The following is a 27,767-nucleotide window of genomic DNA, read 5'->3' as shown; positions in this document are numbered from 1 at the left end:
ACTTTTCGCCATTGGCGTTTCATTCCTGTTTGCTCCCCTTGATAATTTGGTGTTGAACATTTGGTAGCACACTCACTTCTGCTCCGTCCCGAGACTCCTTGCGAGTCTCCTTCCGCTCTTCCTTCCCTGCAGCATCCACATAGCGGAGAGTCTCACTCCGGCAGAGAGAGATGTTCTCGATCATTCAGGGCTGCACTGGTGCTGCCTGTACCGAACTCTCGGCACAGCCTGTCTCTCCCTTACATACACATACACACACACAAACGCACCATCAGAAACCTGCTCTCCTCAACATCATCCCTCCCCCTGACAGCTTGATGTTATCTCACAGTAAGCCAGACACCCAATCGGATTACAACTCAACATGCCAGAAATTAATTCCCCCAACTATGTTCATTCTGACAGTTGGAGTTTGTTTCTGCTGATGTTAATAATTGAACTGAAGTTTAGTATTCTGGTTATATAGCAAATAAATCAGCTTTGTTTTAAACATATTGCTGTAGATTTTTGTCTTTCCCACCTGAGTGTTTAACATCACCTGGCTGGAGCTCAGAAAGGACAATCTGGGGGAGGATCATACGGCAGGAACAGAACTTCAGCCTGGACACAGTCCAGGAGCATGATGACCATCCACATCTTGTCCCTGTTGGATAAAATCAAACACAGCGTTTATTCTCAATCTGGTTATCTGACATTTTCATTATATACAGTTCACACTGATCTTCATGATAACACAAATATTGCATTTCCATCCTTCATTTCCATTTCGCTAATATAAGATTTGTTTCCCACATGTCTATCTAGAACATCATATGGACCTTCCCAATTAGCATCCCGACCCGACCCCTTTTCACAAGGTTTTTAACATGACTTCATCTCCCACTGAACAGTTAATGTAACGGGTAGGGTTGTTCTCCCTGGAGGTGTTGAGATGGGCAGCACCATCTTCTCCACTGCCTCTAGTCCCACTGAGGGAGGATGCTGAGGTTCGTTGGAGGTTCTGGAGAAACAGGTCCTGAGTCTGTCGAGTAGCAATGGGGAGTGGGATCCCAGGGCAATGCACAATCTGCATTTTCTGCCCTGTCATGAGCTGAAATGGGCTGCAATTGGAGGAGTGAACAGGAGGGGAGTGAATGGTCATTAACATACTAGGCAAGGCAGTTGACCTTGACCAGATCATCAGCTCCCTTTATGAGAGCTTTTCTCAGTGCTGTTTTTATAGAAAAGTAAAGCCCTCGACTATCCCGCTAATTGCTCGGTGGTAGGTGATGTGGAAATGTTGTTCCACACCCACAAGATGACGGAACTGCTGCATTAATTCAGCTGTGAAATGAGAACCAATATCACTCTCTATCCTTTTCAGAAAGTCCCATCTGGTAAAGATCTGTTCCCACAAGATTTTAGATGTAGTGACTGCATCATTTTTTACAGGCAGGGAAAGATTCAATCCACCAGGTAAGCATAACTATAACTACCAGGATATACCGGTCCCTCCCTGTTACTATGGGTAGTGGGCCTGTATAATCAATCTGCAATGTTTCCCACGGAACGTCATTCAGATGTGACATGTCCATTCACAAGTCCGGGTTAATTTGGTCACAGGTTCAGGTAGTGATGGACATCCTGGTGCATCCTATGTTCTCAATAGTAATTATGCAACATATCGAGGACTGGAAAAAGAGGAACATGTCCCAAATTTGATCCATGAACAAAAATAATTCTTTTCTGAAGCATCAAAGTGTGACCCAAGTCAAATTAGAGCCACCCTTGTTGGATGAGTGAGTCCTTGCTGAAAAAGGATGAGGGAAAGTCTTTGCTATGTTGTACGGCCTCTTTGACCACAGTCACATCAGGGTCATGGTCCTGACAAGTTTTTAAATCACGTTTAACTGGAGTCTGTCGTACGAGTACCAGTGTTCTGGGTGGATCCCATGGAATTCCCTCTGGAGTAACTTTCCTGGTGAGTCAGTCTACCTGGTTATTACCATCACCCTCTTCACTAACTCTTGCTGCTGATGTAAATTCACATTACAAATAGCAAATTGTTCCCGTCACTTACCAGCAATATACCAAATCATTCGGCATTTGGAGTGGTGGGTGAATGGTTTCCTTTCTGTTGTGGAGAAGTTGTGTTTTCTTTTGCCAGAGATGTAGGTTTTCCCTGAGGGAGTTACAACCAATGGATAGTTTCTGAATAGTTGGAGTTTCCATCAGTGACAATTTGAAGGGCTGTGTTCACAATAAGCTCAGATTTCTGGGTTAAATATTATGTTGAGTATTTAATAAGGATATTACAGCTGTCATGAGGGACATAAGATGCAGCACCAGTCTGATACAGTCCTTGTTCATAAAGTTGAGATCCATCCACATGAACACCAGTAAAATTGGACAGTGGTGTGGCCCTAATATGTCCAATGGACACGGCCTCTTTCACTGGACAAGTATGTGGGGTTCTTTCAAACTGCAACATCCCAGCTAATTGGCATTTGTGAGGTTACAGCATATTAATATCCTTGATTCGTAACTCCATAATTCATCTACTCTATCACATCAGGGATGTTCCCTTCACTTGGCCCTTTATTAATAATGTCACTGTGGTATGTGGGGTGTGCAGAATTATCGAATTAAACTCGACCAAGTACTCCGTACTTAACTAACCAGTGAACCCTTAAATAAAAGCAATATACTGAGGATGCTGGAGATCTGAAATAAAAATCGGAAGGTGTTGGAAAAATTCAGCAGGTCTAACAGCATCTGTGGAGAGAGAAGCAGATTTAATGTTTCGACTGCAATGTGACTCTTCTTCAGAACTGAAGAGATGGAGAAATAGCATGGGTTTTCTGGCATTGAAAAGTGGGGAGGGTCAGGTACAACAAAAGAGAAGGTCAGGAGGACGGGAGAGATTAAACAAAGATGTGATTGAACAAAAGACAAAGGGAATGGTCATGTTTGTAGTATAAAAAAAAAGCACGGTAAGTTTTAATGTCAGAATACAGGAAAAATGGCTGTCCATTTCAGTTTCGAAGAAGGGGAGTAGACGGCAGAGTGGTATTGTTGCTAAACTAGTAATCCAGAGACCCAGGGCAATGCGCTGGATAATCCCACCATGGTGCGAATAAAAATCTGGAATTAAAAGTCGAATGATGACTACCCATCTGGTTCACAAATGTCCTTTAGTGAAATGGTAACTACATGTGACAGCAATGTGGTTAACTCTAAATGCCCTCTGAGCTAGGGCAACTAGGGATCGGACACCTAAATCCCATGATTGAATAAAATAAAGAATCATATTTGATTCAAAACACTAACACTGTTCCTCTCTCCAGAGGAGTTGCCAGACCTGCTGAGTTTTTGTGGTACTTGCTGTTTTATTTCAGCTCATAACACTGGTCAATCAATCTTCCCAAAGTCTGGGAGATCCTTTCCCATTCACCTCCTGCATTACTACAGCAGATATGCATCGTTTTGACAGTACCAGCCGGGCTGTACAATTACTTGGATAGATCGTCCAAAAAGTCAGCACAGGGATGATGGGCTGAATAGTTTCCATCTGTGCTGTAACATTATATCAAAGGGTGAATATTCAGTAACATAAGATAGAGAGAGAAAGAGAGGAACCAGTGACTGCGGGATTGAACCCAGCCAGGGTCAGAACCTACATGGGAGGAGAACCATTGGAAAAAGCTTTAAAAACTCAGTGTATTCCGAATGGAGCAGAGATTTAAATCACGTTAGCAGCACACAAATTCACAAACATTTACGTGTCTTTTTTTAATTAATTTATCCCAATTGGTTAACAGAACGATTTTCTATTTTGTATTTCGAGTGTCAATGGCGCTGCTGTTACCCAACATTCCGTGCGGATGTGAATGTGCTCTAATCACTGTACAGGAGCCCAGTGCGCAGGCGCCGTGCTGAACCGTTGGGAGCATGTGCAGTGTCACTTGGATCGGAGCCCTGTGAGAGCGGGAGAGGCTTTTGGAAATGGGTGAGAGCGGGCGGGGCGGAGGGAGGAATGGAGCCAGGAGGGGAGGGAAAGGAGGCTTCATAAACACCGGATGTAGGCCGCAAGCCCAGAATCAGGCTGTGCAGGAATGGGAATGGCGTTTGCAGCTCCGGGGAACAGACCCTGGTTAAAAACAAAAAAACTGCGGATGCTGGAAATGCAAAACCGAAACAGAAACAGAAACACCTGCAAAAACTCAGCAGGTCCGGCAGCATCGGCGGAGAAGAGTAGGTTCTGTTGAAGGGTCATGAGGACTCGAAACGTCAACTTTGTTCTTCTCCGCTGATGCTGCCAGACCTGCTGAGTTTTTCCAGCTATTTCTGTCCTGTTTTTGTGAACAGACCGTGGTCAACGGCCGCCATCTTCCGAGGGGCAATTTGCTGCAGGGCGCGTGCGCGGCCTTCCCAAGCACCAGAATAAGAACATCAGGAGACCATTCAGCCCATCGAGCCTGTTCTGCCATTCAATAAGGTCATAGCTGGTCTGCTTGTGGCCTTAACTCTACTCTCCTGTCTGCGCCCCCTCCCTCCCACCCCGCCCCCCCCGCCCCCACCACCCCCACCCCTACCGTAACACTTGTGTCCCTTGTAGATCAAAAATCTGCTTAACTCAACCTTGAATATATTCAATGACCCAGACTCCACTGCTCTCTGGAGACATGAATTCCACAGACTCATGACCCTCTGAGATAAGAAATTTTCCCTCCTCTGTGTAAAATGAGAGACCCCCTTATTTGTAAACTGTGCCCCCCCCCCCCACCTTGTTCTAGATTCCCCCATGAGAGGAAACACCCTCTCAGCATCTGTCAAGAGCCCTCAGAATCTAACATGTTTCAATAAGATCACATCTCATTCTTATAAATTCCAATGAGTATAGTCCCAACCTGCTCAACCTTTCCTCATAAGACAACCCCCCTCATTCCAGGAATTGGCCTAGTGAACCTTCTCTGACCTGCTTCCAATGGAAGTTGTCACTGCTTAAGTAATCCTAGGCCAGGAGGAGGGAATGTTGTGAATTTCTATCCTGGACAAACAGTGATGAATTTTGGAAACTCCTTTTACAGAGGGTTAGAAGGGGAGGATCAACACACAGGAAACTCAAACCAAGATAAATGTTTGTCTCTTCTGAATTTCAAACCTGGACTGACACATATGACTTTTGTAATATCCTTTTACAGGTGCTTTCACTGCTTGTAATATCTTTCCAGCTGCAGGCTCTAGCAGGAGATTTTAAATTTGAAAACAGTGAAATTGTTTCAGAGGTGAGTATTATTGAACATTCATCTACAATTTAGAGCTTTTAGTGCTGTGCTCTGGTTTCCATAGCTTTGGGGCTGGTATGGCTTCTTTACTGTGGATCTGAATCTATGTCCATCCATTGCTCTGTTTCACCTCTGCCTCCCTGATCACCTCTCTTCCATTGTCTAACTTCCACTCCCTCAAACAATGGGTGTATTTTAGCCATGTTTGGTATTTCCCTGTTATTTACGCCAGCTGTGTCTAAATGAGGTGTCCCCTGCTGCCCGTCTCCCGTCTATACACTGCTGATTTACCAGCTTTATCTTCCCGTGGTCAGGAATTGTTTTTCCTGCACTAGAGATCATTCTCTTCTGCTTCTGAGCTTATATTGACCATAAAATTCTGCTGAATTTTTATTCCCTGGAACTGATTCTGCACATCCTGAAATGTTAACTCTCTTTCTTTTTCTACAGTTACTGACCTGGAGCATTTCCAGGATTTGCTCTTTTTCTTTCAGATTTACAGCAAACGCAGTATTTTGCATTTGTTTTATTGCAGCTGTTGCTCACAGAACTGAGTCTAGAAACAGAGATGGACCATTTAACAACTGATTTGTAATGGGCTGCGTGTTGGTTGCAGAAGTTGGTATCTTGGGGAGAAAAGTGAGGTAGAGAGGCAGAGAGCGTCAGGGATGAAATTCCACAGTTTATGGCCTTGGGCAACTGAAGGTGCAGCCAATTAATAGTGGAACAGTTAAAATCAGGAATGCTGAGGAATTAGATGAGCACAAAGATCTCAGAGGGTTATGAGGCTGGAGGAGATTACAGAGGTAGGGAGGGGCCATGGATATAATTGAAAATAAGGATGGGAAGTTTAAAATTTAGATGCTTCTTGAACAGAAACCTTTGTATGTCAGTGAGCACAGGGGTGATGGGTGAACAAGACTTGGTGTGAGTAAGCACACGGGCAGCAGAGTTTTGGATGACCTCCGGATGGAGGGAGGTGGTTTAATATGGGAGGCCGGCTGGGAGTGTGTTAGGATTGTTAAGTCTAGAGGTAACAAAGGAATGATGAGGTTTTCAGCAGCAGATGAGCAGAGTCAAGTGACGTTACTGAGGTGGAAATAGGCGATCTTGGTGATGATGGGGATATCTGGTCATAAGCTCTTCTTGGGGTCAAATATTATTCTGACATTGTGAAGAGTCTGCTCCAACCTCACCCAGTTGCCAGGGAGAGGGATGGAGTCGGTGGCCAGGGAGTGGAGTTTGTTGTGGGACTGAAGACAATGGCTTCAGTCTTCTCAATATTTAAATGAAGGAAATTTGTGCTCATCCAGTTCTGGATGTCAGACAAGTCAGGACAGTGTGTGACTTGGAGGTGATACTGTTCCCATAGACCTGCTATCCTGATCCTTCTCGGTGGTAGAGTGTCAGGATTTGGGAGAATATGTCAAAGTTCTGGTTGAGTTGAAAATATATAAAATCCCTCTTCCTTGCCTCATCCCCCCACTTCTCCCACATCCCCACCTCTCTCTGTCCCCTCCCATAGAGAACAGATTGTTGTGTAGGCCCAGAAAGGTTCCCTTCCCTGAAGGACATGAGTGAACCAGTTGGGTTTTTATGACAGTCCAGCAGCTTTCACATTCACTTTTTCCTAGTCCTGGCCTCACAAATTAACAGATTCATTCAGCTCAATTTCACAACTTGCCTTTGTGTTTTTGTGGGTTCTCTCTCACTCCCTTTTTTCTGTTTTAAATCAATTTCACAGGGTATTAGAAGGGGAGGATTCACTGTCGGGAAACTCAATCATCACATCAGGATCTGATGAAGTTGCCTAATTTATTCATAACCTGAATACCATCGGATTTTGATCATGGAAGGAAAAAGCACCGTTCACAGTGGAGAGAAACCACACACGTGTTCTGCCTGTGGACGAGGCTTCAGTCGATCATTTGACCTGTTGAAACACAAGTGCAGCCACACTGGGGAGAAACCGTGCAAACGTGGGGAGTGTGAGGAGGAATTCAGATTCCCATCTGAGCTGGAAACTCATCAACACAGTCACACTGGGAAGAGGCCGTTCACCTGCTCCGTGTGTGCCAAAGGATTCCGTTGGTCATCCCACCTCCTGAGACACCAGCGAGTTCACACTGGGGAGAAACCTTTTAATTGTCCAGAGTGTGGGAAGTGCTTTAAAAGTTCCAGTGAACTGATGCTCCATCAACGTGTTCACACTGACGAGAGACCGTTCAGGTGCTCTCATTGCGAGACGGGGTTCAGACAATCATCTCAGCTCACTGTACACCAGCGGATTCACACTGGGGAGAGGCCATTTACTTGCACTGAATTTTGGAAGGTATTCACTCGGTTAACCAACCTCCTGATACACGAGCGAGTTCACACTGGAGAGAGACCATTCACCTGCCCCGAGTGTGGGAAGGGTTTCACTACCTCATCCAACCTGCTGATACATCAGCGCATTCACACTGGAGAGAGGCCATTCACCTGCACCAAGTGTGGGAAAGGATTCATTCAGTCATCCAAACTGCTGATACATCAGCGCACTCACACTGGGGAGAGGCCGTTCACCTGTTCTGTGTGTAGGAAGGGATTCACTACCTTAACCAACCTGCTGACACACCAGTGAGTTCACACTGGAGCGAGGCCATTCACCTGCTCTGAGTGTGGGAAGGGATTCACTCAGTCATCCAACCTGCGGATACATCAACGAGTTCACACTGGGTAGAGGCCATTCACCTGAGTGCGGGCAGGGATTCACTATCTCATCCCACCTGCTGATACACCAGAGAGTTCACACTGAGAAGAAGCCATTTCACCTGCTTTGTGTGTAATAAGAGATTTGCTCGCTCATCTCACCTGGTGAGACACAAGCGAGTTCATGAATAACTACAGTGATGGATTTTGCTGTTAATCACATCCAGGACTGAACCATGTTCAATGGGGTCTTTTTCTGCTGATGTTAATAAACTCCAGTCCAGTTATCGTGGTTAATATTGTGGATAAAAGTCAAATAAATCAGCTTTGTGTTAAACCTACAGTATGTTAAGCCTTTTTAATATCTCTAACACAAGTTAGTTCCTTTTGAAGTGCTCTCCCTCTCCCCTGTCTCCTCCATCCTCACCCCCAACAACAAGTGTGAGGATCTCATGGAGCTTCTTTGTCACTAAGATTGAGACAATCCGATAAGCTGCCTCTGCTGCTTCCCTCCCTTCCACTACCGCACTGGGATTTCCTCCTTGTCCGCCTCTTTCTCCATCCAGCCTCCGTACACACCAGCAAGTTCATACACCAGAGAGAGGCTTTAAATGCTTCGACCAAGGTTTAAAAACCTACATTCACTGATGATGCTCCAGAGCATTCACTCTGGTTGCACTCCATTCATCTGCTCTCACTGTGGGAAGAGGTTCAGGCGATTGTCCATCCTGCAGCAACACCAGCGAGTTCACACCAGGAAGAGGTCATTCACCTGCTCCATGTGGGGAAAGATTCCCTCATTCATTCAACCTGTTGACAAACCAGTGAGTTCACAGTGGGACGATCTTTTCAATCTCTGGATTGTAGGAAGTGCTATGAAAATCCTGTGGAGCTCACGTACCAACAACGTGTTCACACTGACAAGACTATTCAGGTGCTCTCACTAGGACTGGGTACTGTTGATCATGTGAACTCAAGTGTCCAGCAGCGCACTCGCACTGGGGCGACACCGTTCCCCTATTCCATGTGTGGGAAGAGATTCACTCAGTCATCCCACCTTAAAACACATAAACTTGTTCACACTGATAAGAAACCTTTTCTAAGTTGTGTGAACAGAGATTTAAAAGCAAAGTGGACCTGCTGTCACACAAACACATTCACACTGGTGACAGGCGGTTCACCTGCTCCATGCGTGGGAAGAGATTCACTCAGTCATCTCACCTACTGACACCAGTGAGTTTACAAGTGACTGCAGGGGTTGGATTCTGCTGTTCTTGCAGCTGTTAATCACATCCAGGACTAGACCATGTTCATTCTGAGAGCAGGAGTTTGCTTCTGATGATGTTCATTATCCCTCTAACTGGGCTGGAGTTTAACATTTGGATAAATGTCAAATAAATCAGCTTTGTTTTGAACATATTGTTGTAGATTTTTGTCTTTCCCACCTGAGTGTTTAACATCACCTGGCTGGAGCTCAGAAAGGACAATCTGGGGGAGGATCATACGGCAGGAACAGAACTTCAGCCTGGACACAGTCCTTCAGGGTCACACTGAGGGACAAATGGCACTTTTGTCTTTTTCATCCCTTCACACACTGAAGAGATTTTGTGTGGGTTAATCCTGAAGTGTGGAAGAAATGTGTGTCAGCTGCTTTTTTCCATGGTTCAGATGGGACAAAAGGCTCCTTTACAATTGTGTTTAGAATCAGGAAGAACAACAGTGAAATAAAACAAAATAATGTGGGTGTCTAAACTAAAAACAGAAAATGTTGGAAAATCTCAGCAGGTCTGGCAGCATCTGTGGAGACAGAAACAGAGTTAATGTTTTGGAACCGAAGAAGAGCCATATTAGGCTTAAAATGTTAACTCTGTTTTTCTCTCTGCAGATGCTGCCAGACCTGCTGAGATTTTGCAGCAATTTCTGTTTTTCAACGGTGAATGCTGGAAACGTGCTGTCAAATCAGAGATTGGTGTAAAACTGTGATGTGTTCTTGTCTTGAAAGTGAAATAGCAGGTTTAAGTTTCCAGCCTGAAAATGACTGTGGTAATTATACGACAGCTACCATTTCAGGACAATGTTAACTTATTTGAAAGACATTTGTTAAAATCTGCATTGAAAGAGCAGATAGTGGAGTTCACAGGAGCCTGTTAACTGCTGGGACAATTATACCACAGACATTTGATCTCCAGATAAAGAAGGATCTGCACGGTGTTTCCAGGAATTCCCTGTTTTAATGATGTGCGTGTGTTAGACACCAGGATAACTATAAATAGACAACTCAGGATATCCATGGTGGTGCAATCCCAACAGTTACCCTGAGATCACTCCCGCTGTGGAACTCCACCACTGACCCTGCTGAAGGTTGTAGGCTCAAGGAGTGGGGCCTCCAGGAGTGGACTGTCAGAAAGGTGGGTTTCAGTATCCTGACTCATACATGGTGAAAAACCAAGGGATCCTTACTGAGGGAGCTGTCTGGGGTTTTACCTGTCAGTGTAGGTCTAGGGGTGAATGATTTCCGACTCCCTGAACTGTCTGACATTGAACCCAGTTTAGAACAAGATGGATTCAGTGTCCAGGAGAATAGGGACAAATATCACCCACAATTGAGGGAGACAAAAGCAGCCGTTAGAGAAGTGAAGCAATCTTTGGAAAAGAAGGTGGTGAACAATTATAGGAATAATAGTGACAACTTTTCCAACTCCATCAGGAGTGAGAAGATGGTTAAAAATGGTTTTGAGTCACTGACTGTCAGTTCAGGACAGATTGAAACAGATTGCCAGGATATAACATAACTGTTAAATGACTATTTCACATCAGTCTGCACTCCTGTGGATGATGTTCAGATTCCAGCTGTGGGATGTGGTGTTGACAGTAACATCATCACTATTAAAGTAGAAAGTGATTGTCATCCTGGATAAAATAGGAAATCTCAAACTAGATGGTGCTCCAGGTCCAGATGATACCCACCCAAGGCAGCTTAAAGAGATGGGATGGCTGGTCTTTGAGCCCCTTGTCCGAATCTTCAACAGCTCAAGAGAGTCGGGGATTGTTCCCTGAGATTGGAAGGCAGCTCACTTCGTTCCCACTTTCCGAATTGGAGACAAATCAGAGCCAGGGAACGACAGGCCCATCAGTGTGATGTCGATCACAGGGAAGATGCTTGAAGGGATCCTAAGAGATGCTGTTTCTGATCACTGGGGAAGAAAAGGAGCCATTAGAGATCCTCAACATGGCTTCTGGAAAATGAGGTCACAATTTACAAACCTGTTTGTGTTTTGTGGAGAAGTTGTTGTGTTTGTGGATGAGGGGAATCAGATTGACATTGTCTATCTCAGGGTGAATCCAACAACAACACCTTGTATTTACACAGAGGGTTGTGGAGCTGGAGGAAGTTACAGGGACTCAGGAGTGTCAAACTCATTTTCCATGGTGGCTCTGATCTGATATCCTGGCACTGGGTGAGGGTCACATTCAGCAGAAGTTATTAAAATGGAACTAGATACAGATAAACTATATCAGTATTTACTAACATTTCCATTTATTTACTGCTCCCGACACCTGACACCTCTTAGCTTCAACCATCACATCAACATTTGGAGCAAATGACTGGGCTGAGGCCTGTCTTGGATATAAACACGAGGACCACTTGTCATCACAGAAATTTACAGCACAGAGGAGGCCATTGAGCCCATCATGCGTGTGCTGGCCGAAAATTAGTTATCCAGTCTAATCCCACTTTCCAGCTCTAGGTCTGTAGCCCTGGAGGTTACAGCACCTCCAGTTGTATATTGGGGTGTTTCTTAAATGTGATGAGAGTTTCTGCCTCTACCACCCTTTCAGGCAGTGAGTTCCAGATCCCCAACCACCCTCTGGGTGAAAACATTACTCAACTCCCCTCTAATCCTCCATCAATTAGTTTAAATCTTTGCCCCCTGGTTACTGATCTCTCTGTTAATGAAATAGGTGCTGTCTGCTCCATCTGGGCCCCTCATAATTTTATATATCTCAATTAAATCTCCCCTCAGCCTCCTCTGTTCCACAGAAAACAATCCCAGTCTATCCGATCTTTCCTCACAGTTAAAATTCCCCAACCTGGGCAACATCCAGATAAATCTCTTCTCTACCCTCTCCAGTACAATCACATCCTTCCTGTAATGTGGTGACCTGAACTGTACTCACTATTCTAGCTGTGGTCTAACTCGTGTTCTTTATAATTCTAGAATAACCGCTCTCTCACCTCCCATTGACTTCAATATAATGGAAACTGACAGTTGGAACCTGTCAACATTTGAAAGATATTTACAAATGATTCGAGGGTTTCTTACAGTTGGGATCTTTCTCTGTTCTGTCCACTCGAGGTGTTAGATAACAGACATTCTCCTGGGAATATCAAGCTGGAATATTGGGCCATGACGTGTTTCCTTGTTCATCTTGTTGACTCTAAGTACTGAATCTTGTGATTTCAGACACCAGATAATCAAACTCACAACAATAGATTGTCTTTTCCTGACTTTATTAACAGCACTGCAATCATACAGACAGAGTATAGTTCCCTGATCCGGGGAACACGGGTAATGTTGGGGTAGACTCCTTGTTGTTCGAGTATGTCCAAGCTGTTAATGATTGCATCGTTTTCTGTGGCTCCTCTCATGACTGAAGAGACCGATGTGGGATCGACATGGACGCCCACAGAACTGGCAGTTCATGTTGTCGTTGTTGGTACCGGGGGAACATCTGCAGCTGCTCCACCACTGGTCTTCCTCTGGGCACATCGGATGTTGCGAGTCTGGAGTAGATGGTCCTTGAAACAAGCTGAACCAAATTTCAGTATTTGCCTCCACGTGGGCCGGTCGGCTGCAGTGTTTTCCCCAGAGAGGTGGTCTGCAATGCACAAGTTTGTAAGGCTCTTTTTTAAGGGTGTCCTTGTACTCTTTGTACTGACCACCTTGATGTTGTTTACCCTGAGACAGTTCCCCATTGACGATCTGCTTGGGGATTCTGTCATCATCCATGTGGGGGTCATGGCCTGGCCATCCAAGTGGAATTTTCTGGAGGGTGGTCTCTGTGCTGTTGAGCCCAGCACGATGGAGACCTCGTTGTTTTGTGATTTTGTCCTGCCATCGAATCCTCGTGATGGACCTCAGGTGTCTTTGGTGGAAGCGTTCCAGAGCTTTGACGTGGCTCCGATAGCAGACCCAGGATGCTGCTCCATACAGCAGGGTGGTAAGGACAATGGCCTGGGAGAGTCTGAGTTTAGTCTTCAGGTTAATGCCATGCTGCTTCCAGACACAAACAGAAATAATACAGTGGATTCAGAGCTCGATTACATAGGATTACAGAGGATATAAGGCACAGAAACAGGCCATTCAGCCTAACCAGTCCATGCTGGTGTTTATGATCCACTCGAGCCTCCTCCCATCTTTCCTCATCTAAATCTATCACTGTAACCCTCTACTCCCTTCTCCCTCTTGTGCTTATCTCGTTTCCCCTTAAATACATCCATACTATACACTTCACCCACTCCCTGTGGAAGCGAGTTCCACATTCTCACCACTCTCTGGGTGAAGAAGTTTCTTCTGAATTCCCTATTGGATTCTTGGTGACTATCTTATATTGATGGTCTCTATTCCCCACAAGAGGAAGCATTCTCTCTGTATCCTCTCTATCAAAACCTTTCATCATTTTAAAGGCCTCAATTAGGACACCTCTCAGTCTCCTTTATCCAAGAGAGAAGAGAGCCAGCCTGTCAATCCTTTCCTCATATGTAAACACACACATTTCTGGTATCATTCTTGTCAAACAGCGCGTCCCTTTGGCTGTTCACAACAGGCAAAGTGCTGACCATAATAAACCGGCCCAGGCTTGCAAATCTCAGAACAAAGTGTCCAACATGATAAGTGACTCTGCAATTGGACAGCACTTGCTAAACAAATCTGATTGTGCTAAGAATGACACTGACAAACAATTTAAAATTATCAGTCATGCTCACGGTATAGCTCACTTACACATGCTAGAACCTCATGTATTCACACACAGGGTCCTGTCCTTTGCAAACAGAAAGAGCATGTCCACACACTGCACTTTCTCAACAAAACAAAAGCTTAGGGACATTCATTCCCTGGTTCATTCCCATGACCAATCAGAGTCAACCTGCCTGGTTTGAATTTAAACAAAAGCTTGGCAGTTAACTACTGCCTGGTGCATTTTCCACGGTAACACCTCTCCCAATCAGAGTCCTCTTGCCAACCAATCAGACCCTCTTCTCATGTGGTATAAATCATTGTTCCATTTACAATTGGTATTCTTACAAATCTGTCCTGATGAGTGCAGGATGAAAAACTTCAACAGGATGTCTCTTTTTTCACAAATGTTCAGCAAAATTTCACCAATAATGATCCTGGGTGTGTTATCCTTCCCTGGATGCTAAGGCTAGGAGAGACATAATAACATAACAAATAGGAACAGGAGTAGACCATTCGGCCCCTTGAGCCTGCTCCACCATTCAATAAGATCATGGCTGATCTTCTTGTGTTTCAATCCTGATAACCTTTGATTCCCTTACCTAACAAGAATCTATCTACCTCTGCTTTAAAAATATTCAGTGACCCCGCCTCCACCACCTTCTGAGGCAGAGTTCCAAAGTTGCACAACGCTCTGAGAGAGAAAAAGTTCTCATTTCTGTCCTAAAAGGGTGACCCTGATTTTAAAACAGTGCCCCTTGGTTCTGGACTCACCCACAAGAGGAAACACCCTTTCGACGTCCACCTTGTCAAGGCCGTTCAGGATCTTGTTTACTTCAATCAAATCACCCCTCACTCTTCTAAACTCCAGTGGAAACAAGCCCAGTCTGTCCAACCTTTCCTCATAAGACAACCCACTCATTCCAGGTATCAATCTAGTAAACCTCCTTTGAACCGTCTCCAATGTATTTCTATCCTTCCTTAAATAAGGAGACTAAAACTGTATACAGTATTCGAGGTGCAATCTCACCAATGTCCTGTATAACTGAAGCATGAAGCCCTTACATTTAGGTTCAATCCCTCTCGTAATAAAGGATCGCATTCCATTAACCTTCTTAATTACTTGCTGTACCTGCATACTAACTTTGTGTGACTCATGTACTAGAATACTTAGTATACTCTGCACCTCAGAATTATGCAGCCGTTCTCTATTTAAGTAATACTCTGCTTTTTCGTTCTCCCTGCCAAAGTGAACTTCACATTTTCCCACATTAAACTCCATTTGCCAGATCTTTGTCCACTCACTCAACCTACCTATATCCATCTGCAACCTGCTCATGTCCTCTTCACAACATACTTTCCTAACTATGTTTGTGTCCTCTGCAAATTTAGCTACCATGTCTTCACTCCCCTCATCTAAGTCATTGATGTAAATCGTAAAAAGTTGAGACACTCTGGGAGGTACGGAGAGCTGGGACTTGTCCATGAGAGTAACTGCAAGTATGAAAACTGAAATAATCTAGAGTTAGAAAGGAGAAAAGGTTCAGTTCTGGATGTGATTCTCAGCATCAACAGCTGAATCCAAGTTTTCTGGTAACATGTGAACTCGCTTATGTCTCAGCAGGTCGGATGACCGAGTAAATCTCTTCTCACACGCGGAGCAGGTGAACGGCCTCTCCCCAGTGTGAATTCGTTGGTGTCTCAGCAGGTTGGATGAATTAGTGAATCCCTTCTCACACACAGAACAGGTGAACGGCCTCAACCCCATATGAATGCGGTGGTGTCTCAGCAGGTGGATTGAATCAGTAAATCCCTTCCCACACAAGGAGCAGGTGAACAGCTTCTCCCTAGTGTGAATGCGCTGGTGTCTCACCAGATAAGATGAACAAGTGAATCCCTTCCCACACACAGAGCAGGTGAATGGCCTCTCTCCAGTGTGACTGCGCTGGTGTCTCACCAGATGGGACGAATGAGCGAATCTCTTCCCACACGTGGAGCAGGTGAATGGCCTCACACCGGTGTGAACTTGCTCATGTACCTCAAGGTAGGACAAATGAGAGAAACTCTTGCCACACACGGAGCAGATGAACGGCCTCTCCCCAGTGTGAACCCACTGATGTGTCCGCAGGTTAGCTGACTGAGAGAATCTCTTCCCACACACGGAGCAGGTGAACGGTCTCTCTCCAGTATGAACTCGCTTGTGTATCAGAAGTTGGTTTGAACGAGTGAATCCCTTGCCACATATGGAGCAGGTGAATGGTCTCTCCCCGGTGTGAACCCGTTGGTGCATCAGAAGGCTGGATGACCGAATGAAACCCTTCCCACACACGGAGCAGATGAATGGTCTCTCCCCAGTGTGACCACGCTTATGTGTCAGAAGGTGGAAAGAATGAATGAATCTCTTTCCACACACAGAGCAGGGGAACGGCCTCTCCCCAGTGTGAATGCACTGGTGCCTCAGCAGATCAATGCTTCTCTTAAAAGTTTTCTCACATTCGGAGCATTTAAAAGGTCTCTCATCTGTGTGCACCAGTTGGTGCTTAGTGTAGCTTGAAAACTGAGTGAATGCCTTCCCACACTGGGAGCAGCTGAATGGCCTGTCCTTGGTGTGAACTCGCTGGTGCTCAGTGAGACGCCCTGACTCGCTGAACGACTCCCCACAGTGAGAGCAGCTGAACGGCTTCTCGTGAGTGTGAAGGAGCTGGTGCTCCGTGAGGCAGGAGGACAGCCTGAACTTCTTCCCACAGTGGGAGCAGCTGAACGGTCTCTCATCAGTGTGAACTCGCTGCTGTTGGACCAGTTCCTCAGAGATTTTAATGCTTTTCCTAGAGTCAGAGCATTGAAGAGGCTTCTCATCAAAGTGATCGAGCTGATGTGCCAGCAGGTTAGATGAACACATGAATTTCTTCCCACACGCAGAGCAAGTGAACAGCCTCTCACTGTTGTGAGTTCGCTGTCGTGTCAGCATGTTTACCAGCTGTATTAATCCCTTCACACTGGAGGAGCAGGTGAACAGCCTCTCACCGGTTTCCAGCTGAGATGGTCGATTAAATCCCTTCAGATGCACAAATCTTCAGGTCCCAATGAACCAGTTGACTCTGTCAGACGTGAGGTTTGGTTTGATATTCCTGTCTGCAAATCCTCCTCTTCTATTACCCTGTAAAATAAGTTTACAAAGAATTACACAGAGTATACATTACACACAGGCCATTCGGTTTATCTAGTCTGTACTGGAGTTTCTACTCCACATGAATTTCCTTCCATTCTGCCAACCTAATCTCAGCCGTTCAGTTGATCTTTCTAATCCCTTTTCTCTCATGTTCTCATTCAGTTTCTTTTTGAAAGAGTCTCAGGTATTTTTCTCAGCCACTTACTGTAGTAGTGAGTTCCACATTTTAATTACTGCCTCAGGAAATAAGCATCTCCAGTTTTCCTGTTGGATTTATTTGTAACTATTGTGTACAGAAGACCTCCAGCATTGGACAGACCAACAAGTGGAAACATTCTGTCCGCATCGACCTGCCCATCCTAATGAGGATTTTAAAGACCTAGATAAAAGCAAAATGCTGCGGATGCTGGAAATCTGAAACAAAAACAAAAATTGCAGGAAAAACTCAGCAGGTCTGACAAAAACTTTGGAGAGAAAGACAGAGTTAACGTTTCGAGTCCGTATGACTCGAGTTCTGAAGAAGTCATATGGACTCGAAACATTAACTCTGTCTTTCTGTCCGTTGATGCTGTCAGACCTGCTGAGTTTTTCCAGCAATTTTTGTTTTTATTTAGAAGACCTATGTCAGACGAGACAAATATTTCTCTTGGTTTGAGTTTGCTGTGTGTAAATCCTCCCCTTCTAACCCCCTGTAAAAGGAGTTTCCAAAATCCATTCCTGTCAGTCCAGGAAATTCACAATATTCTTTCCTCCTGCTGACAGGGACAGGGATGACCGCGCATGCGCCCCGCTGCACATTGATTCCCAGTAAAGATGGCGGCCGTTAACTCCGCCATTTCACTGAGAACCGCGGCCCGCAGCTGCCCCCACGACCGTTCGCTGCGACCGCGGGACCACTGCAATTTATTCGGGTGTCGAACTGCCAGTGGATCTGTATAAAATCTCACTGCCCACTCCACCGCCTCCAATTCTTCCCACCTACCGGCTTCAGTTACTCGCCTACACTCGGAAATTGTCATCTCCTTCGACCAGCTCTTGCTGCAGAAAGCAATTGCGCATGCTTCCCTAAAAGCACCCACAATGCTCGACTCACACCCAGTATTGCGCCTGCAGCGAGGATAGGGTACATTCTGCACCGCCGCGAATGCTGGGTAAAGCCCCGGCCATTGAGCAGCGATATTGTTGAATAGAAAATCGTGTTTTGTGATCGATTGGAGTCATAGGGTCAAGATATGACATTATCACATCAATTGAAACAGCAGCCAAAGTGCACGGGTCCTCCACCATAGTTCTGTCCTGGGTGTAATTAATAGAAATTAACACTTCAACAATTAAATTCAAACTCACTGAAGTCTCAGAACGTGGGGGAAAGAAATTGTTTTTTCCCCAAGGCTCAGAACGCTTAAGATGTCTCTTTCTAGAAAGAAAGCGCTGATTTATGAATCAAATCCTTTGAACTTTCTAAATTGGTAAGAAAACTAAGCAAATCCTTTCTCACTCGTGAAATATCTGAAAGGTCTCTCTGCAGTCTGACTGCTATTGTGTCAGTAAATGGGATGACCAACTGAATCCCCTTCCGCTTCCAGATGGTGATGATCTTTTCATGCTGTGATTTTACTCATAATTTCCAGCTCAGTCGGGGATCTCAAACCCTTCTTGCAATGAGCTCCACCTTCTCAGCACTCTCCAGTTCAGGAATAGAAAAATACTGTGGATGCTGGAAATCTGAATGAAAAACAGAAAGTGCTGGAATTTTTAGCAGATCTGATTGCGTCTGTGGAGAAAGAAACATAATTTACATGTATTTTAGTCTGTGACCTTTCATCAGAACCACATTGTTTCTGTGCATCACTCTGATTTTCAGTCCACTGAAGCAGCCACTGAAAACTGCCCTCGACTTCACTGGAAGTACAAGGGACAAGTTTGTAGGTGTGGTCTAATGTACAATGCATGATGGTATTTCAAAAGAGAGCCTATGTACCAATAGATATTTACATTAATTAACCAAACTTCTTAACCTTGAAGTCTGCTTTAAAAATTTACCTTTTTAACAAAGTCAGGACAATACAGCTCATACACACTCTGTCTCCAGATTTCTAGCCAAATGAGTGCACCTGACATTTTATAGCTTTCTCTCTCTCTCCCTCTTCTGCAGACCATGTTAAACAAACATGTGTTACTCTTTGAACTACCATTTCTTGAGGTGTTGTGGCAATTTCAAAAGCCTAGAATGTTAATAACCTCATCCTCACAACCTTAATCTTCCCCAAACTAAAGATTATCTGTAAAATATTAAGATGAACCATGAACAAAATGGTTATGAAAATATGTGTTTCATTGTTTCAACACTTCAAAATTATGATTGTTTTCCTATGTAACTGCCTATGTTTGTTCAATGAAATGTTTGTAAAAGATAATGGTGGAGAAAGAATGAGAGTTTTTAGTGACGTGAAATGGGTCAACAGAGAAGCAACACATTTCCAATCAGAGCAGAAATAGATGACAGATACATAACGTTCTTCCACCTGTAGTTTCATCGCGAGTTTCATTACCATCGCTTTTGCCATGCATCCTCATCCCCTTTGTAATTTAATCTATCCCAATCACAAACTTCCCTTTTATTATTTCCCCATCCCCCACTTTCCGTGTCTGTGAACTTGTCCTGCTGGAAGTTCAATGTCTTGGACCATTAACTGTTTCTCTCTCCACAGACTCGATCTGACCTGCTCAGTATTCCCAGCATTTCCTTTTTGTGAATTAGACTGAGAGATGTATGGACAGTTCCCCTCGGTCAGGGATGTTTGACACTGATTTCCATAGTGCAGTGATCATAATATTTGATTTACAAGTGAAATTCCTGGTTTCATCCGACGTGGAAATGTTGTGTTTCAATTGCAAAGGGCAGGTGATCAGGCCACTGGACTAATAACCCAGACGCGCGGGCACAGGTTAAATCCCATTATGGCAGTGGGAGAAATTTAATCAATAAGTCTGAATTTCAAAACTAGCCTCTGTAATGGTGACCATGAAACTATCATCGATTGTCATGAAAACCCACCTGGTTCTCTAAGTTCCTACAGGGGATGAAATCTCCTGTCCATACCTGGTCTGACCTACATGTGACTCCCGGCCCATGGTGATGTGGTTGACTTTTTACTACTTTTTAAAATGGCCGATCAAGCCATAAAGTTCAATGGAATTTAGGTTTTGGTCATAAATGCTGGTCTTGACAGCGACCCTACATCCCATGAAACAATAGTTTAAAAAGTGCATTTTGTTCCATTTGTTTTGGAACAGGGTGACAGTAACTGTTGCCTCATTCCTTAATAGCTCCTTCTTTAACTTCTTTAAACAGGTCACATTAAGCGAGAGAAAACTGTTCCACAGTGACCCAAAAACAAAACACTGCGATGCTGCAAATCTGAATTTCAAAGAGATATAGTTGGAAACACTCAGCAGGCCAAATAGCCTCCATGGAGAGGGCAGCAGAATTAATGTTTAAGGTGAGTGAACCTTTATCGAACTTGAAGAATTTAGAGATGTAATTGTTCACAAACAAGTACAGAGTCAGGAAAAAGAGAGGGGAAGAGAAGGAAAAAGCATTGTTAATGGACGGCAGGAGTGATTAAATGACAAAGGGGAGGATAATATCAGACACAATTGTGTGATAATGAGACAATACACTAATATGACGAACAAATAAAATTCAGATCCAGAGGGTGTATGAATAGCATCAGCAGAATCATTACTGGCACCTGCAGTCTGAAATAATGGGAGTGGTGATTATGACCAGTGCAGGAGGCTGAGGACAGAGAGGTCAGACCAGGAATGGGGTGGAGAATTAAAATAGCAAATGACTGGATGCTCAGGAATACATTTGAAGATTGAATGGTGATATTCCACAAAGCAGTTACCCAATCTTGATTTAGTCACCTCAGTATGGAGGGGATCACATCATGAGCAGTGAATACGTGATCCTAAATTGGAAGAAGTACAAGTAAATTGCTGTATCACTCAGAAAGTGTATTTGTGGCCCTGAAACGCGGGAACAGAGGTGAAAAGCTGGTTGTTATATCTGCTGTGCTTGTATCAAATGTACTGGAATAATGCCAGAACTGGCAGGTTATACCTATCAAGAAAGATTGAACAAGCTGGAGATGTTTTCTCTGGGAAAGAGAGTGACAGATGACCTGATCGAGTTTTTAAGATTATAAATGGGTTGACAGGGTAGGCAAGTTGAAAATGGTTCCAGTTTGAGATGGATGAAAATAAATATAAGTTTATTACCAACAAATCTAATGTGCAATTCGGGAGAAACTCCTTTAACAGGAGATACAATCAGAAAATGCTTCAAATCCTCACCTAAAGTACTGTAAGCTGCAGGGCTATGGGCCGGGTGCAGGAAGGTGGGATTAGGCACCTGGGTGTCCTCGGGCTGGCATGGACAAGATGGGCCAAATGGCCTCCTTCTGTGCTATAACTTTTCTATGGTTCTATGTCTGGCAACGTCTGTGGATTCGGAAACATAGTTAACATTTCAGCTTTGTGCACTGACACAGTACATTTCTGATGAAAGGTTGCAGATCTGAAACGTAAATTATATTTCCTCTCTGTGGATGCTCCCAGTTCTGCAGAAAATTGCAGAATTTTCTGTTTTATTTCAGATTTACAGCACTTGAAGTTTTTTTTTACCAGGAGAATGTTGAGAATCTGGAATTCAACACCGGAAAGGTTTGAGATCCCCGTCTGATCTGGAGACTCACAGGTAAATTCACATGAATAGATCGTTCACCAGCTGAATGTGGAAATGGATTCACTCAGTTATCCCATTTTCTGACACAGCAGGACAGTCACACCAGAGAGTGACCATGCAGATACTACGCACGTGTTTCTTTTTATTCGTTTGTGGGATGTGGGTGTCGCTGGCTAGGCCAGCATTTATTGCCCATCCCTAATTGCCGTTGTTCAGAGGGCATTTTTAAAGAGTCAACCACATTGCTGTGGGTCTGGAATCACATGTAGGTCAGACCAGGTGAGACAGTAGATTTCCTTCCCTAAACGACATTCGTGAACCAGATGGGTTTTTACAAAAATTAACAATGGTTTCATGGTCATCATTCGAGTTTTAATTCCAGGGACTTATTCAGTTTGCTCACCTATTCACACCTCAGCTTCATAAATTCAAACGATTTTATCCACAATAGGTATACTCTTATAGGGAAGGCATGGTTTAAATGTTCCGTGTATGGGGAAAAAAATCACTTGTTCACCCCAGCTGCTGAGACTCCAGTGAGTTCACACTTAACTGTAGTGGTTTGTTATGCTGTGAATTACACCCAGACAGAATTATGGTGGAGGGACACTTTGTTTGCTGTGTCAATTAATTTAATAATTTTATATATTGGCCCTATGGCTGCATCGTCATCAGATCACAAATCATAATGTTCTATTGAACAATGTCATCGTTCAATGGCGTGGCTGTTACCCAGCATCCTCGACGATACAGAATGTGCCGTATACTCACTACAGGAAACCCTTGCGCAGACGTAGTGGTGGACTGTGAATGGAGCATGCGCACTGCGGGTTGGAGCTGGCGCATGTGCAGTTTGGAGGTTGGAACTGCAATGAGGTGGTCATCTGGACTCCGAAATCAGTGAATTACGGCTGATTATACGGGCGTAACGGAGGCGGCGGAATGGGCGCAGAGGCTTCATAAACATCCAGTGGAGGCCTCGGACCAAGATTAAAAATCTACCAATCCTGCATTGAGTCCAGGTAGGGCAACAGCCGCGGAACTGAACCTGACAGGCCCGAGTTAACAGCCGCCATCTTTATAGGGGGCAATGTTCACCAGGGCGCATGCGCGGTCATCCTCGTCCCTGTCAGGAGGAGGAGAGAATATTGTGCATTTCTATCCTGGACTGACAGGGTTGGATTTTGGAAACTCCTTTTACAGGGGGTTAGAAGGGGAGGATTTACATTTAGGTGGTGGAGGTTGAGGATTTCGGAGGTTTTGTCAAAGTTCTGGTCGGGTTTAAGGCACATAAAATCTCCCTCCTTCTCGCCCTGTTTCCCTCACCCTCCTCCCACAGAGGTCAGAGTCTTCAGTAAGTCCAGACTGTCTGGCAGGTTCCCTTCCCTGAAGGACATTAGTGAAACAGATGCGTTTTTACAAGAATCAAACAGTTTTTCCCTCATGCTGTCCCCACAAATTACCAGATACATTCAGCTCAATTTCACAACCTGCCTTTTGTTTTTGTGAGCAGCCTCTCACTCCCTTTTTTCTGTTTTAAATCAATTTCACAGGGTATTAGAAGGTGAGGATTTGCATCCGGAAAACCCCAACCAAATATCACATCAGGATCTGATGGAGTCGCCCAATTTATCATAACCTTAATATCATCGGATTTTGAACATGGAAGGAGAAAGCACCGTCCACAGTGAAGAGAAACCGTACACGTGTTCTGTGTGTGGATAAGGCTTCAACCAATCATCTGACCTGTCAGAACATAAATGCAGTCACAATGGGGAGAAACGATGGAAATGTGGGGACTGTGGGAAGGGATTCAATTATCCAATTGAGCTGGAAACTCATCGTTGCAGTCACACTGGGGAGAGACCATATACCTGCTCTGAATGTGGGAAGGGATCACTCTGTCATGCAACCTGTTGGCTCACCAGCGAGTTCACACTGACGAGAGACCTTTTAGGTGTCCAGACTGCGGGATGTGCTCTAAAAGTTCTGGGGAACTGATGCGCCATCAACGTGTTCATACTGATGAGAGTTCAGGTGCTCTCACTGTGGGACTGGGTTCAGGCAATTATCTGACCTCACTGTGCACGAACGAGTTCACACTGGAGAGAGTCCATTCACCTGTCCCGAATGTGGGAAGGGATTCACTCGGTCATCACGCCTGCTGACGCACCAGCGAGTTCACACTGGGGAGAGACCATTCACCTGCCCTGAATGTGGGAAGGGATTCACTAATTCATCCACCCTGTTGAAAAACCAGCGAGTTCACACTGGGGAGAGGCCATTCACCTGCTCCGAGTGTGGGAAGGGATTCACTCGGTCAACTGACTTGCTGGAACACCAGCGAGTTCACTGGGGAGAGACCATTCAGCAGCTCCAAATGTGGGAAGAGATTCACTCAGTCGTCAACCTTGCTGACACACCAGCGAGTTCACACGGGGGAGAAGCCATTCACCTGCTCCGTGTGTAAGAAGGGATTTTCTCACTCATCCACCCTGCTGAGACACCAGCGAGTTCACAAGTAACTACTCTGACTGGATTTTGCTGTTAATCCATTTGTTCATTGGAGTCTGTTTCTGATGTTAAAGAAGTCATGCTCAGTTACAGTGATTAATATTCTGGACAAAAGTCAAATCAGCCTTGTGTTAAACACACAGTGTGTTGGATCTCTTTAATATCTCTAATTCATGTTAGTTTCTTTTGAAGGGCTCTGCCTCTCCCATCGTCACCTCCAAAATGATGGAGGAGCCTTGAATTCTTTGAGGATGTAATAAGCGGTGTTGATAAAGGGGAACCAGGAGATGTACTGTGTTTGAATTTACAAAAGGCCTTCAATGAACTGTCACATTAAAGGTTACTGCACAAGATAAGAGCCCATGGTGTTGGGGGTGATATATTAGCATGGATAGAGGATAAGCTAGCTAACAGGAAAGAGTGAGTTGGGATAATTGGGTAATTTTCTGGTTGGCAAACTGTAACTAGTGGAGTGCCAGAGGGATCAGTATTGGGGCCTCAAATATTTACGATCTATACAAATGACTTTATTGAAGGGACCAATTGTATTGTAGCTATATTTGCTAATGATAGAAAGATAGGTATGAAAGCAAGTTGTGAGGAGGATACAAAGAGTGAAAACAGATATAGATAGGTTAAGTGAGTGGCAAGAAATTGGCAGATAGAGTATAATGTGATAAAATGTGAGGATGTCCAGTTTGGCAGGAAGAATGAAAAAACAGAATATTATTGAAATAGAGAGAGACTGCAGAATGCTGCAGCACAGAGGGATCTGGGTGTCCTTGGACATGAATTACAAAAAGTCAGCATTCAGGTACTGCAAGTGATTAGGAAGGCAAAGAGGATGGAGTATAAAGGTAGGGATGTCTTGCTACAACTGTACAGGAAATTGGTGAGACCACACGTGGAATACTGTGTACAGTTTTGGTCTCCTTACTTAAGGAGGGATATGCTTGCACTGGAAGCAGTTCAGAGAAGGTTCACTATGCTGATTCCTGGGATGAAGGTGTTGTCTTATGATGAAAGGCTGGGCCTGTATCCATTGGAGTTTAGAAGAATTAGAAGCCAAAATTAGAAGAGAGAGTAACTGAGTCTAGAAGGCATATAAGTTATAGGCCAGTTAAGGCACAAGGGAGTTTGGTACGGTTGGATGGTATTTATTTTAATGCAAGGAGTCTGACAAATAAGACAGATGACTTGACGGCACAAATTAACACAAGGAAGTATGATGTAACTGCTGTTACAGAGGTATGGTTGAGAGAGGGGCAGGATTAGCAGCTCAATATTCCAGGATATAGGGTCTTCAGGCGAGACAGGGAAGGAGGTAAAAGAGGAGGGGGTATCGCAATATTGATCAAGGAATCAATTACAGCAGTAAGGAGGGATGACATCTTAGAAGGCTCCTCAAATAAAGCCATATGGGTAGAACTGAAAAACAAAAAAGGAGCAATCATATTGCTGGAAGTGTACTATGGGCCCCCAAACAGTCAGAGAGAAATAGAAGAGCAGATATGTAGGCAAATTTCAGAGAAGTGTAAAAATAATAGGGTAGTAATAGTGGGGGTTTCAACCTCCCCAACATTAACTGGGTTAGTCATAGTGTGATAGGTTTAGAGGGAACAGAATTCTTAAAATGCATCCAGGAGAGTTTTTTAAGCCAGTACGTAGAAGGTCCTACAAGAGAGGGGGCAGTCCTGGACTTAATTTTAGGAAATGAAGCTGGGCAAGTGGTAGAGGTATCATGGGGGAGCATTTTGCAGACAGTGATCATAACTCCATTAGATTCAAGGTTGTTATGGAAAAGGACAAGGATGGGCCAGAAATCAGAGTTCTAAATTGGGGGAAGGCCGATTTTAATAAGATCAGATATGATTTGGCCAGAGTGGACTGGGAACAGCTACTTTTGGGTAAATCTGTGCCAAAGCAGTGGGACTCATTCAAGAAGGAAATAGGGAGAGTACAGGGCCAACTCATTCAAGTAATGACAAAGGGTGGGACCAACAAATCCAGGGAACCCTGGATGTTGAGGGATATACAGGATTAGATAAAGAGAAAAAGGGAGGCTTATGGCAGATACTGAGGGCTTAAAACAGCGGAAGCCCTAGAGGAGTATAGAAAGTGCAGGGGGGAACTTAAAAAGGAAATTAGGAGAGCAAAAAGGAGGCATGAAGAAACATTGGCAGGTAAAATAAAGGAAAATTCAAAGTTATTTTACAAAGTACATCAAGAGTGAAAGGATAACTAGGGAAAGAGTAGGGCCCATTAAGGACTATGGTGGTAATTTGTGTGTGGAGCTGGAAGACATAGGTAGGTTTTCTAAATGAATACTTTGTGTCAGTGTTCACAAGTGAGAGGGACGACGTGGGTATGGAAATCAGGCAGAAGGACTGTGATATAATTAAAGAAATTAGCATAGAAAGTAGTCTGCAGGCTTAAAAGTAGATACATCTCCAGGCCGGGATGAAATGTATCCCAGGCAACAGAGTGGGGCAAGGGAAGAGATAGCAGGAGTGCTGGCAATAACTTTTCAATACCTCTCTGGCCACAGGAAGAGATGCCAGAGGTCTGGAGGACAGCCAATCTGGTACCGTTACTCAAGAAGAGAGGAAGTGATAAACCAGGGAACTACAGGCCAGTCAGTCTAACCTCAGTGGTGGGGAAAATATTGAAAGTAATTCTGAGGGATAGAATTAATCTACACTTGGAGAGGCAGGAATTAATCAAGGACAGTCAGCATGGTTTTGTTAAGGGGAGGTCATGTCTGACCAATTTGATTGAATTTTTCGAAGAGGTGACCAGGTGTGTAGATGAGGGCAATGCATTTGACATAGTCTACTTGATCTTCAGCAAGGCTTTTGATAAGGCCCCGCATGGGAGATTGTTAATGAAGGTAAGAGTCCATGGGATCCAAGGCAATTTGGCAAATTGGATCCAGAATTGGCTGAGTGGTAGGAAGCAGAGGTTGATGGTCGAGGGGGTTTTTATGACTGGACGCCTGTTTCCAGTGGGTTCTACAGGTATCGGTGTTGGGTCCCTTGCTGTTTCAGTAATAAATAAACTATTTAGACTTGAATGTAGGAGGGTTAATCAGTAAGTTTGTGGATGACATGAAAATTGGTGGTGTGACATAAAGTGTGGAGGATAGTCTTAGATTACAAGAGGATATAGATGGGCTGGTCAGATGGGCTGATCAGAAACAAAAATGGAATTTAATCCGGCTAAGTGTGAGGTGATGCACTTAGGCACAGGAATACACGATGAATGGTAGGATCCTGGAAAGTACTGATGATCAGAGGGACCTTGTGGTACATGTCCACCGGTCCCTTAAGGTAGCATGGCAGGTAGATAAGGTAGTTAAGAAGGCATATGGGATATTGCCTTCATTAGCCGAGGCATAGAATATAAAAGCAGGG

The 27,767-nt window shown here is 44.4% G+C and overlaps 1 protein-coding gene and 1 pseudogene across 1 annotated transcript; one reads left to right on the top strand and one right to left on the bottom strand.

Moving 5' to 3' along the window:
- Window positions 1-24,555, top strand: part of LOC144698157 (uncharacterized) — an 83,358-nt pseudogene extending 58,803 nt beyond the window's left edge.
- On the bottom strand, window positions 15,462-18,111 carry LOC144698161 (uncharacterized). The gene is made up of 2 exons (XM_078570104.1): window positions 18,087-18,111; window positions 15,462-17,075 (listed from the first exon to the last, which is right to left on the bottom strand). The coding sequence occupies exon 2, from the start codon at window positions 16,884-16,886 to the stop codon at window positions 15,462-15,464; it is 1,425 nt and encodes a 474-aa protein (XP_078426230.1). The 5' UTR covers window positions 16,887-17,075; window positions 18,087-18,111.
- Window positions 24,556-27,767: the final 3,212 nt, after the last annotated feature.

This window comes from Cetorhinus maximus, chromosome 23, assembly GCF_964194155.1.
Source record: "Cetorhinus maximus chromosome 23, sCetMax3.hap1.1, whole genome shotgun sequence".
Taxonomy (NCBI): domain Eukaryota; kingdom Metazoa; phylum Chordata; class Chondrichthyes; order Lamniformes; family Cetorhinidae; genus Cetorhinus; species Cetorhinus maximus.
Note: the sequence above shows the minus strand (reverse complement) of the source record. Positions and strands in the feature narration are given on the sequence as shown.

Coding starts and splice junctions, on each gene's coding strand:
- LOC144698161 (XM_078570104.1), bottom strand. CDS start 16,886: ATGCTGACACGACAGCGAACTCACAACAGTGAGAGGCTGTTCACTTGC.